Genomic DNA, 11,306 nt, shown 5'->3' with positions numbered 1-11,306 from the left:
TCATTTCTGGGGGTTGGACTAGATGACCCATGGGGTCCCTTCCAACTCTTCCATTCTACAATTCTTTCGCCTACAATTCCGACACCCGCTTCAGGTGAACCTGAACAAACAACGCTGACACCAAACCCTACGTATAGTAAGTAAAATAGAAAAATCGCCACCCGACCCCACCCCCACCCATCTTTCCCCCCCTCCACCTCTTTCCCCTTTTCTTCCTAATGTCTCAACAAATGAAAATGATTTGTAAAAATGTTACATGGAGAAAAATACATGAGAGAGAGACATTGCACACTTTTGTAAATCAATAAAATCTTTAATAAATAAATAAATGACTACTAGACATAAAAAAGGGCCTCCTCACCTGAAGGACATCAAAGCCCACCTGAAGTCCCAAAACAAAACTATCATATCCTGATCCACGCAGATCCATCCGTGTATGGAGCGATCTGCGTTGATCTGGATCTGATAGTTTACGACTCCCTGTTGTAGGGTATAACATGTATAATAGTATGTTTTGGGACTTCAGGTGGACTTTGATGTGCTTCAGGTGAGCTTTGGGGCGTACGGCTTTCCTCCATCTCTACTGCGCAGGATTCCTCGGGAATGACAAGATCTTTTGCACAGCTTTCCTCCATCTCAACTGTGGAGGATTTCTCTTGAATTACCAGATCTAGCAAAGAACCACACTTCGAACAAGTAGTTAGACTCTGGCTTTTCACCCCACTTCCTGGGGAAATCACCACTACAGTTTCTATTAGAGATGTATCTGTTGCGGTGGTCCTGATGCAACATCTCTCAATCCCAACCAATGCTGCACTCAGCAGCTGGAAACCTGCAGCGATATAGCCTAGATAAAGAGAAGGTCCAATATGCTGCTCGCTGGGAATTTGAGGCAATTCAAAAGTTTCAGGGAAGTCAATTTCCCCATTTTGTAAGACGGCAGACATGTTCCATATCACGGAAATCAGGACGAGTATCCCTGCAACTAAGTTCAGCAGAGCTCCAAGCCTAAAAAAGCGAAAGAGAAAATCCTTATGTTTTCTGGGCTTGAACACATTGTACAAGGCAAATGAAATTAATCCTAGGGCCACTGAATTCATAATGGAGGCTAATGCCATTAAATCCTGTGCAATCAAAATTTCCTTCGGGAGGGTTGGATGTTGCTCATTGAGATCTTCGCAATGCCAAAAAGAGTTGCCGTCGTTAGAAGGGTCTTTCCAAAAGCAGACATCCCAGATTCCGATCCAGATGTTTCCAGAGCCAATCCCCTTGACGTTTTCCACACGCCACACTCTCCAGTTGACACTGAGTGCTGACACAATGCACATCAGCAAGGCCAAAATATCCACCAGGAATGCAGATATCTGGAGGCTGGAAACTAAGCTCAGCCATTGGACGACCAGGGAGCCTTCTTTCACCTTCAGGGGGGGTTTGGAGAGGAGGGGACCAGGGGAGACATTGGCAGACATCCTGGAAACAAAAGAGAAGACAAGATGCAGTGAGAGAGGGAATAACAAGCATGTCTAGTCATTGAAGGACATCCTCCCTCCTGCATTCTTCCTTCCATGCACAGAAAGAAGCAGCAAAAGAAAGAGTTCCCCTGCTCTCTCCCACCCCCTGGTTAGGTAGAGACATCTGATCCAGAGAAGCCGCAACTCAGACTTTCTTCCATACTGTTGCATTGTTCCTGTGAAAATGGCCAGAACCTCAGTAACCTGTTGTGGATGGGAAGCTGCTCATGATTTTGCTGTTTTGTGGGTTAAACCACAGAGCCTAGGACTTGGCGATCAGAAGGTTGGCGGTTCGAATCCCCGCAACGGGGTGAGCTCCCGTTGTTCGGTCCCTGCTCCTGCCAACCTAGCAGTTCGAAAGTACGTCAAAGTGCAAGTAGATAAATAGGTACCGCTCCGTCAGGAAGGCAAACGGCGTTTCTGTGCGCTGCTCTGGTTCGCCAGAAGCGGCTTAATAATGACCCGGAAGCTGTATGCCGGCTCCCTCGGCCAATAAAGCGAGATGAGCGCCGCAACCCCAGAGTCGATCACGACTGGACCTAATGGTCAGGCGTCCCTTTACCTTTACTGCACCTATCTTTTTCCACTGAGCATAAACACAGCTGATGGCATAGTGAGGAATGATTAATCCATAAACTTACATGAAATGCCTTCCTCAGCTAGAGTCTAGCGTGCCAGGAACAGTGCAGGTATTTGCTAGGTGCTCCTGAGCCTCAAGAAGACTGAGCTGTTGGCCACTGAGCTGACGTTCGCCTGAGCAGCCGGCCAGCCACAGCAGCAACTGCTCTGCAGAATTCTTAGGTCAGTTACAGTCCAGTTAGAATCCTGACAACACCACAAATGATAACTCCAGGGTACTGGTCATTTGGAACATCAGGAAGTGGAAAATGGGAGGGAACTCAGTTCCCTTTTTTCCCAATGCAGAGTGTCTATTCCAGGACACTGTGCAGTTAAAACGCGTTCTTCCTGAAGTCAGATTCAGAGCAGTTCCAGCAGTAAAAATGGTGATACAGTATATGTGTCTCAGTACAGATTTGTTTGATGGGCCTGAATGCATTTCATAAAGGATCTCCATGTACAAGAAAGGCTAATAGCATGAGCCATAAGAATTTCCTTGGCAAAATTACTGAAGACTCCTTACAAACCTCTCATTCTTCTTCCCCATCCCATCTTGTTTGGACAAAATAGTAAGGGAGAAGATCTTAGCTCTTTTCCTTTGCACTGGGACCACATGGAATTTGTGCCATGGGACCCCATCACTCATACCAATACAGGCAATACCATTTTCAGAACCTAGGTGTCCATGATTTAAAATGGCTTTCCTAAGACACTTCCATCAAAATATTTGTGTTGTTTTCTTCCTGTTCCTTTCTGTGTTGATGCTCCGAATGTGAGCTGCTCAGCTGCATGCAGTTTCCACTGAAGTGTGTGTGTGTGTGATTAACATTTGGCCAAGCAATGGGCCTAAATCCATCTATTTCACCTGAAGTAACTTTGGGAGCCTTTAAAAATCTAAAGTAGATATCAAATTCAGAGGAATTACAAGCTGTCATCTTTTTGACTATTTGAAACATCTTAGAACATACACAAATGTTAATGTTTGAAGGAAGGCAGCAAATGGAGCATTGGGGCCATCCATTCATTTCAGGAGTTGTGACCATTGATAAGATGAAGCACTTTCACATCGCATGGCAGTGTGCAGTGCTTTTAAAAAGGTCAAGGTAAAGGACCCCTGACAGTTAAGTCCAGTCACGGCTCTGGGGTTGCGCCACTCATTGGCTTTACTGGCCGAGGGAGCCGACGTTGGTCTGCAGACAATTTTCCCGGGTCATGTGGCCAGCAAGACGAAGCCGCTTCTGGCGAAACCAGAGCAGCGCACAGAAACGCCGTTTACCGTCCCTCCAGAGCGGTACCTATTTATCTACTTGCACTTTGACGTGGTTTGGAACTGCTAGGTTGGCAGGAGCAGGGACCCAGCAACGGGAGCTCACCCCGTCAAAGACGCAAGTCCAGTTCTGTATCTGCATGACATCCTCCACACCCAAATGCTCTCCCGTTCTGTTTCCCCCACTTAATCAGGATACACCATCTCCATTGAAAACTCTGCTCAGTGACACCCATCCAATAGAAAAGTGCTGACCGTCTTCCTGCAGATACACTTCCGTGCAGGGGTTTGGCCGACAAGTTCTTCCCGAGTGGGGGGATGTTTTCAGGGGCTCTTTGCTTTTCCCTGCCTCCCCTTTCATCCTCACCTGAGGAGATCTTGGCCATTCTCTTGACAGGGACCTCCGTTCTCAGGCCGGATTTCTGTTTTCCTTCATTCCTCCTTCTCCCGGTCTGGTTCCCTGAGCAAATAAGAGAGAGGAGGTTCCATGCAAGTCAAGGTGTGCAATGGATCTTCTGGGCATTTGGGAGGAAGAAAAGGTTCAGGAAAATTTGGCCACAAAAGTTTTAATTGTAGAGCTGGAGGAGAAAAGTCTGGTAATATTAGCCCTCAGAAAAAACCGTATTGCATCAAAGCTGAGGAGAGTCAAGCTAGGCAGAAAAGGCCGAAGCCTATCACTACAACTCCTTGCATGCCACTGAGGAGGCATGTGTTGTTGTTATTTTAAGAACCCAAATCATAATCTTTGTTTCTTTTGATTTCCGCCATCCTATATATTCTTGCCTTGCGCAATTAACTTATCCTTCCATCTGTTTTCATTATATAAAAATAAATTATCTCCTTAATCTCGTAATTTCCAATTATGGGTTGGTTGGTTGGTTGGTTGGTTGGTTAGTTAGTTCTTCATGGAAATCTTGAAGCTGGGGGGGGGGGTGCAGGAGGAAGTTGGGTGGGAAAAGGGATGAGACTCCTTTAAATGGAGAGAGAGAGAGAGAGAGAGAGAGAGAGAGAGAGAGAGAGAGAGAGGAAAGCAGAACTCTCTCCAAAGAACCAAAAATGTCACATTTTGTCATGGGCATTTTTCTTTTTGCACAGCAAGGGAGAGAAAGGAAACTTTGGGCAATCTCAGAGCAAGAGAATATGGGGCATCTGTGGCCCTCCAGGCTGTTATAGACTGCAATGGGGGGAAGTGTGGTTTAGTGGTTAGAGCACTGGACTGGGACTGGAGGTTTTGAATCATGCCCCACAGCCAGGCCATGTTCCTCTGGCCTCATGAGGAGCCTCTTTTGTGGGGCTAGCGAGTCGGGGCCTAGGCCACGTGGAAAGGGTCTTGCAGGGTGTGGCCTTCACGCCCCACAGCCAGGCAAATGTATTTCATACCACACCATATGGCAGCCATTTTGTCTTTTGCTATGTTCTCATTGGTAGCCAATTGGTGGACTGGCCCATGTAGCACTTTCCCAAAATTGGTCTGGCTCCGTATAAGGCAGCTTCCTCTGTTCTTGTCATATGAAATACCCCACTTTCTATATTAATAGGAGCACAGGAATGTCTTCATTTATATCCTAGGGGAGGGGGAATCTCATGAGCGATATGGTCAAATCTGTTTTTACGCTTGGGGGGCTGCTGCGTCGCTTGTTCCTGAACCTTTTCTTCCTTCCAAATGCCCTGAAGATCCATTGCACACCTTGACTTGCATGAAACCTCCTTTCTCTTATTTTCTCAGGGAACCAGAATGGGAGAAGGAGGAATGAAGGAAAACAGAAATCCGGCCTGAGAACGGAGGTCCCTGTCAAGAGAATGGCCAAGATCTCCTCAGGTGAGGATGAAAGGGGAGGCAGGGAAAAGCAAAGAGCCCCTGAAAACATCCCCCCACTCGGGAAGAACTTGTCGGCCAAACCCCTGCATGGAAGTGTATCTGCATGAAGACGGTCAGCACTTTTCTATTGGATGGGTGTCACTGAGCAGAGTTTTCAATGGAGATGGTGTATCCTGATTAAGTGGGGGAAACAGAACGGGAGAGCATTTGGGTGTGGAGGATGTCATGCAGATACAGAACTGGACTTGCGTCTTTGACGGGGTGAGCTCCCGTTGCTGGGTCCCTGCTCCTGCCAACCTAGCAGTTCCAAACCACGTCAAAGTGCAAGTAGATAAATAGGTACCGCTCTGGAGGGACGGTAAACGGCGTTTCTGTGCGCTGCTCTGGTTTCGCCAGAAGCGGCTTCGTCTTGCTGGCCACATGACCCGGGAAAATTGTCTGCAGACCAACGTCGGCTCCCTCGGCCAGTAAAGCCAATGAGTGGCGCAACCCCAGAGCCGTGACTGGACTTAACTGTCAGGGGTCCTTTACCTTGACCTTTTTAAAAGCACTGCACACTGCCATGCGATGTGAAAGTGCTTCATCTTATCAATGGTCACAACTCCTGAAATGAATGGATGGCTCCAATGCTCCATTTGCTGCCTTCCTTCAAACATTAACATTTGTGTATGTTCTAAGATGTTTCAAATAGTCAAAAAGATGACAGCTTGTAATTCCTCCGAATTTGATAGCTACTTTGGATTTTTAAAGGCTGGCTCCCAAAGTTATTTCAGGTGAAATAGATGGATTTAGGCCCATTGCTTGGCCAAATGTTAATCACACACACTTCAGTGGAAACTGCATGCAGCTGAGCAGCTCACATTCAGAGCATCAACACAGAAAGGAACAGGAAGCAAGCAGCACAAATATTTTGACAGAAGTGTCTTAGGAAAGCGATTTTAAATCATTGGCACCTAGGTTCTGAAAATGGTATTGCCTGCATTGGTGTGAGTGATGGGGTCCCATGGCACAAATTCCATGTGGTCCCAGTGCAAAGGAAAAGAGCTAAGATCTTCTCCCTTACTATTTTGTCCAAACAAGATGGGATGGGGAAGAAGAATGAGAGGTTTGTAAGGAGTCTTCAATAATTTTGCCAAGGCAATTCTTATGGTTCAGGGCCTCATGCTATTAGCCTTTCTTGTACATGGAGATCCTTTATGAAATGCTTTCAGGACCATCAAACAAATCTGTACTGAGATACACATACTGTATCACCATTTTTACTGCTGGAACTGCTCTGAATCTGACTTCAGGAAGAACGTGTTTTAACTGCGCAGTGTCCTGGAATAGACACTCTGCATTGGGAAAGAAGGGAACTGAGTTCCCTCCCATTTTCCACTTCCTGATGTTCCAAATGACCAGTACCCTGGAGTTATGATTTGTGGTGTTGTCAGGATTCTAACTGTAACTGTAACTGACCTAAGAATTCTGCAGAGCAGTTGCTGCTGTGGCTGGCTGGCTGCTCAGGCGAACGTCAGCTCAGTGGCAAATACCTGCTTTGTTCCTGGCACGCTAGACTGTAGCTGAGGAAGGCATTTCACGTAAGTTTATGGCTTAAACATTCCTCACTATGCCATAGCTGTGTTTATGCTCAGTGGAAAAAGATAGCTGCAGTAGCAGATAGCAGAACAGCGAATCATGAGCAACTTCCCATCCACAACAGGTTGCTGAGGTTCTGGCCATTTTCACAGGAACTGTGCAAGAGTATATTAAATCAGTAGCAGTTTGCTGGAAGAAAGTATGTGTGGATCAGGGGGCGGGAGAGAGCAGGGGAACTCTTTCTTTTGCTGCTTCTTTCTGTGCATAGAAGGTAGAATGCAGGAGGGAGGATGTCCTTCAATGACTAGACATGCTTGTTATTCCCTCTCTCACTGCATCTTGTCTTCTCTTTTGTTTCCAGGATGTCTGCCAAGGTCTCCCCTGGTCCCCTCCTCTCCAAATCCCCCATGCGGGTGAAAGAAGGCTCCCTGGTGGTTAGGTGGCTGAGATTAGTGTCCGGTCTCCAGTTGTGTGCGTTCCTGATGGATATTGTGGCCTGGATTATGTGCATTGCCTCAACAGCCATTGTCAACTGGCGAGTGTGGCGTGTGGAAAACATCAAGGGGATTGGCTCTGGAAACATCTGGGTTGGAATCTGGCAGGTCTGCTTTTGGAAAGACCCTTCTAACGACGGTAACTCTTTTTGGCATTGCGAAGATCTCAATGAGCAACATCCAACCCTCCCGAAGGAAATTTTTATTGCACAGGATTTAATGGCATTGGCTTCCATTATGAATTCAGCAGCCCTAGGATTAATTTCATTTGCCTTGTATAATGTGTTCAAGCCCAGAAAACATAAGAATTTTGTGTTAACCTTTTTCAGGCTTGCAGCTTTTCTGAACTTAGTTGCAGGGATACTCATCCTGATTTCCGTGATATGGAACATGTCTGCTGTCTTACATAATGGGAAAATTGTCTTCCCAGAAGCTTTTGAATTGCCTCAAATTCCCAGCGAGCAGCATATTGGACCTTCTATTTATCTAGGCTATATCGCTGCAGGTTTCCAGCTGCTGAGTGCAGCATTGGTTGGGATTGAGAGATTTTGCGTCAAGACCACCGCAACAGATAAATGTCAAATAGCAACTGTAAGGCTGATCACCCCAAGAAGCGCGGCAAAAAGCGAGAGTCTAACTACTTGCGGAAAGTGTGGTTCTCTGCTGGATCTCGTAATTGAAGAGAAATCCACAGATGAGATGGAGGAAAGCCATGCGGAAGATTTTGTCATTCCAGAGGAATCCTGCGAAGAGGAGATGGAGGAAAGCCATGCACCCCAAAGCTCACCTGAAGGATCTCAAAGTCCACCTGAAGTCCCAAAACATACTATTATACATGTTATACCCTACAACAGGGAGTGGTAAACTATCAGATCCACACAGATCGCTCCATACACGGATGGATCTGCGTGGATCAGGATATGATAGTTTTGTTTGGGACTTCAGGTGGGCTTTGATGTCCTTCAGGTGAGGAGGCCTCTTTTTATGACTAGTATTTATTTATTTATTTATTTATTAAAGATTTTGTTGATTTACAAAAGTGTGCAATGTCTCTCTCATGTATTTCCCCCCATGTAACATTTTTACAAATCATTTTCATTTGTTGAGACATTAGGAAGAAAAGGGGAAAGAGGTGGAGGGGGGAAAGATGGGTGGGCGTGGGGTCGGGTGGCGATTTTTCTATTTTACTTACTATATGTAGGGTTTGGTGTCAGCGTTGTTTGTTCAGGTTCACCTGAAGCGGTTGTCAGAATTGTAGGCGAGAGAATTGTAGAACGGAAGAGTTGGAAGGGACCCCATGGGTCATCTAGTCCAACCCCCAGGAATGAGGGAATCAAGAGGGGTCAGAAGTGAGAGAATGGACCCAATATTTGTCAGAATGGACCCAATAATAATAGGAAATATGCTTTTTTAAAGAATAGATTTGAATGCCAGCTCATGCATTCCATGCACATTTTTGAAAGGGGGGTGGGTGGGTGGAAAGAGTGAATTCATCACCAGGGGGCTTCCAAGTCCTGGCAATTCACTCCTTGCATTTATTTAATATTTGAAGATTCCTTCTTGCTTCAACTTTGGTTTTGGGGACTTTTATTTTTTATACAAGATAAAAACACAAATAAATAAGACAACCATAATGATTTAGACCCTGCCCATCCGGCTGGGTTTCCCCCTCTTTTAATTCTAATAGAGCATTAGAGTTCTGATATAAAAGAGGGAAGATAAGTTGCAGCTAAGGGTGGAAAAGAAAAAAAACATCCTAGGAAATGGGATGGGAAGCAGATAATAGAAAAGGGGGGGGGGACTTACTATGTAACGAATCCTGATGTGCGATTTGTGGAATTTTAACAACAACAACAACAACAACAACACAACAAAATACTTAATAAAAACCAGAACAGAAAGAAAGGAAACCAATCCCTGCCCCTAATTAGGTATTATCCAGATAAAAAGCAAAAACTAAAGGACATAACTAATTCAACCCCATTCATTCCAATAGGCTTACTCTGAGTAGGATCTCACTGCATTGTCACTGGAACTCCTTGTATTAGAGTATTTGGGTAATTTAAAGAAAAGCCATGCAGAAGATTTTGCCATTCCAGAGGAATCCTGCGAAGTGGAGATGGAGGATAACCCCAAACATACCATCATACATGTTACTCCCTGCAACAGGGAGTAGCAAACTGCTAAATATTGGAATATATTGATATATGGCAATATCTGAAATAAGGATGGAGCTATGTAGAGGCATGGGCTGGCTTCACAGTTTTTCCCACGTTGTGATTTTTGTACAACACGCACTCACACACTTCATGATTCGCAATCTATTGGCAGGTCAAATATTATGAAACCAAAGTGGCGATATGGTCGATATATTGCTCAGCCCGACTAGTTGCGGGACAGAATCTTTAAACTTATTTCTGTCCCCTGTGCGTGTCAATACTGTACATAGATTTGAGTCACTTGAACCTGCAGATGCAATCTCTGAAACGTGAATGTCTAATGGGATGATGGGAGTGTGTTTGGGAGGAGCTGAAGGAGCCCCCTGTTCTGCTGTCCTCTCCCCCTCGGTCAAGCAACTACTCAGCAGCTACTTCTCTGTCGTCAGTGCCTCTGTCATGTGCCGCAATGTCACAAAGACCTACATCTTGCACTTAGCATTGCACAGAAGAGCACAGGAGCCCTTCTTGGCTTGGGTGAGGAGCTCTCAGTAGAAGCTAGGGTTACCCAGCTGGCGTGTACCCCATTGATGTTTTTTCCTTTTTGTGTTTGGTGCCAGGCTATTTTCTGCCCCAGGCATGGCTAGCTACTTGCACTCCTCTCTCCAAAACTGCTAAGTTCAACTTTCCAAAACAGGTGCCTTGCAGGGGGGGAAATGAAAAACACAAAATGTGAAACTGCTACCTTTATATTAAATTATTACCGGCCTCCTCTCTGCAATCTGTTCTTATTACAGTTACGTTAAAAACAACAATAGCTTCTCTCACAGATATTTGTCAAAATCAGTAGTTTGTGCTTTGAACCTTAAAAGTTCTAAGGTGTTGTTTAATACCGTACATGTCTGAATTTGAAAACAAAACAAAGTTTGTCTAAGATTTTTGAACAATTAAAATGAACCTACTATATATATATATATGAAGTGAAACAAACATTGAAAGATTTCTTCCAAATAATCTGTACGGGGATTCTGAGAATTCATTCACACAACTCTCGAGAACCTGCAGTTGTAGAATGAAAAGAACAGCCAATAAGGAACAGCATCTGTAGCTGCACCTTCACAAGAGTTTGAGAATTTTCTGTTTTTATTTTAGAGCTTACAGTCTGTAGACTACAGTTCTTCAGTGTAGCTCCTGGTTTTGAGAGCTCTGTAACTAATTGCTTTATTGAAGAGCCCATTTTTTCAAAACATCAACTTTTGTCAAAAGATTGACCAGGTAGAAGATGTAACATTTTTAAAGGTATACCGCTATTTTAAATGTGTCGTTTCCCTTTTTATTTTAATACACAACTGAATGCTTATTTGCTTTGAGGACAGTTTAACCACAATATAGAATTCTGGAATTGGGAATCTTAGTACAGTATTTGGAGGGGCTTGTATGAGTATAACATCCTGATCATGTGAGCTATTAACCAGACTGACTCCAAAAAACCAAATAAAGGTAAAGGAGCTTGCTTCAGGAAATTTCCAAATGACATTTAGTTGAGAGATTATTGACGCCTCCAAGGAATTTTGTAATCCAAGCCAAACTTGGCCTTGTCTCCAACCTGCCATTTGAAGTTCGAGCTGTTAACACTTGCAATATACAGTATGGGAACAATAGTATGGCTTTGGCAACAGGGCAAGTTATAGAAGCTGAACAACCTCAAAAAGCAAAAGCAAAGAACCAACCATCCTCAAACCTTTCTTCCAATGAAGTAAGATGTAAATTAGGAAGAGCTTAGGTTCCCTTTTTTGCTGCTATCTTTTATTTCTGGATGGACACCCCACTGGTCAATGTCAGGCAGCCTAATGCCATGAACTG

The 11,306-nt window shown here is 44.7% G+C and overlaps 2 protein-coding genes across 5 annotated transcripts; one reads left to right on the top strand and one right to left on the bottom strand.

Moving 5' to 3' along the window:
* Positions 1-200: 200 nt before the first annotated feature.
* Positions 201-3,936, bottom strand: LOC128405919 (claudin-34-like). 2 transcript variants are annotated; one of them, XM_053372964.1, is made up of 2 exons: positions 3,652-3,936; positions 201-1,470 (listed from the first exon to the last, which is right to left on the bottom strand). In XM_053372964.1, the coding sequence occupies exons 1-2, from the start codon at positions 3,780-3,782 to the stop codon at positions 471-473; spliced, it is 1,131 nt and encodes a 376-aa protein (XP_053228939.1). In that variant the 5' UTR covers positions 3,783-3,936; the 3' UTR covers positions 201-470. The 2 variants fall into 2 exon arrangements, with proteins under 2 accessions (XP_053228939.1, XP_053228946.1); XM_053372971.1 differs by having other exon boundaries at positions 3,764-3,936.
* Positions 3,937-4,980: 1,044 nt separating this feature from the next.
* On the top strand, positions 4,981-8,422 carry LOC128405901 (claudin-34-like). 3 transcript variants are annotated; one of them, XM_053372935.1, is made up of 2 exons: positions 4,981-5,215; positions 7,155-8,422. In XM_053372935.1, exon 2 carries the CDS (start codon positions 7,156-7,158, stop codon positions 8,149-8,151), a length of 996 nt encoding a protein of 331 aa, XP_053228910.1. In that variant the 5' UTR covers positions 4,981-5,215; position 7,155; the 3' UTR covers positions 8,152-8,422. The 3 variants fall into 3 exon arrangements, with proteins under 3 accessions (XP_053228910.1, XP_053228916.1, XP_053228925.1); XM_053372941.1 differs by having other exon boundaries at positions 4,981-5,327; XM_053372950.1 differs by lacking the exon at positions 4,981-5,215 and adding an exon at positions 6,721-6,795.
* The last annotated feature ends 2,884 nt before the right edge of the window (positions 8,423-11,306 follow it).

This window comes from Podarcis raffonei, chromosome 2, assembly GCF_027172205.1.
Source record: "Podarcis raffonei isolate rPodRaf1 chromosome 2, rPodRaf1.pri, whole genome shotgun sequence".
Classification (NCBI taxonomy): Eukaryota; Metazoa; Chordata; class Lepidosauria; order Squamata; family Lacertidae; genus Podarcis; species Podarcis raffonei.
The sequence above is the reverse complement of the archived record's forward strand: the minus strand, read 5'-3'. Positions and strand labels throughout refer to the sequence as shown.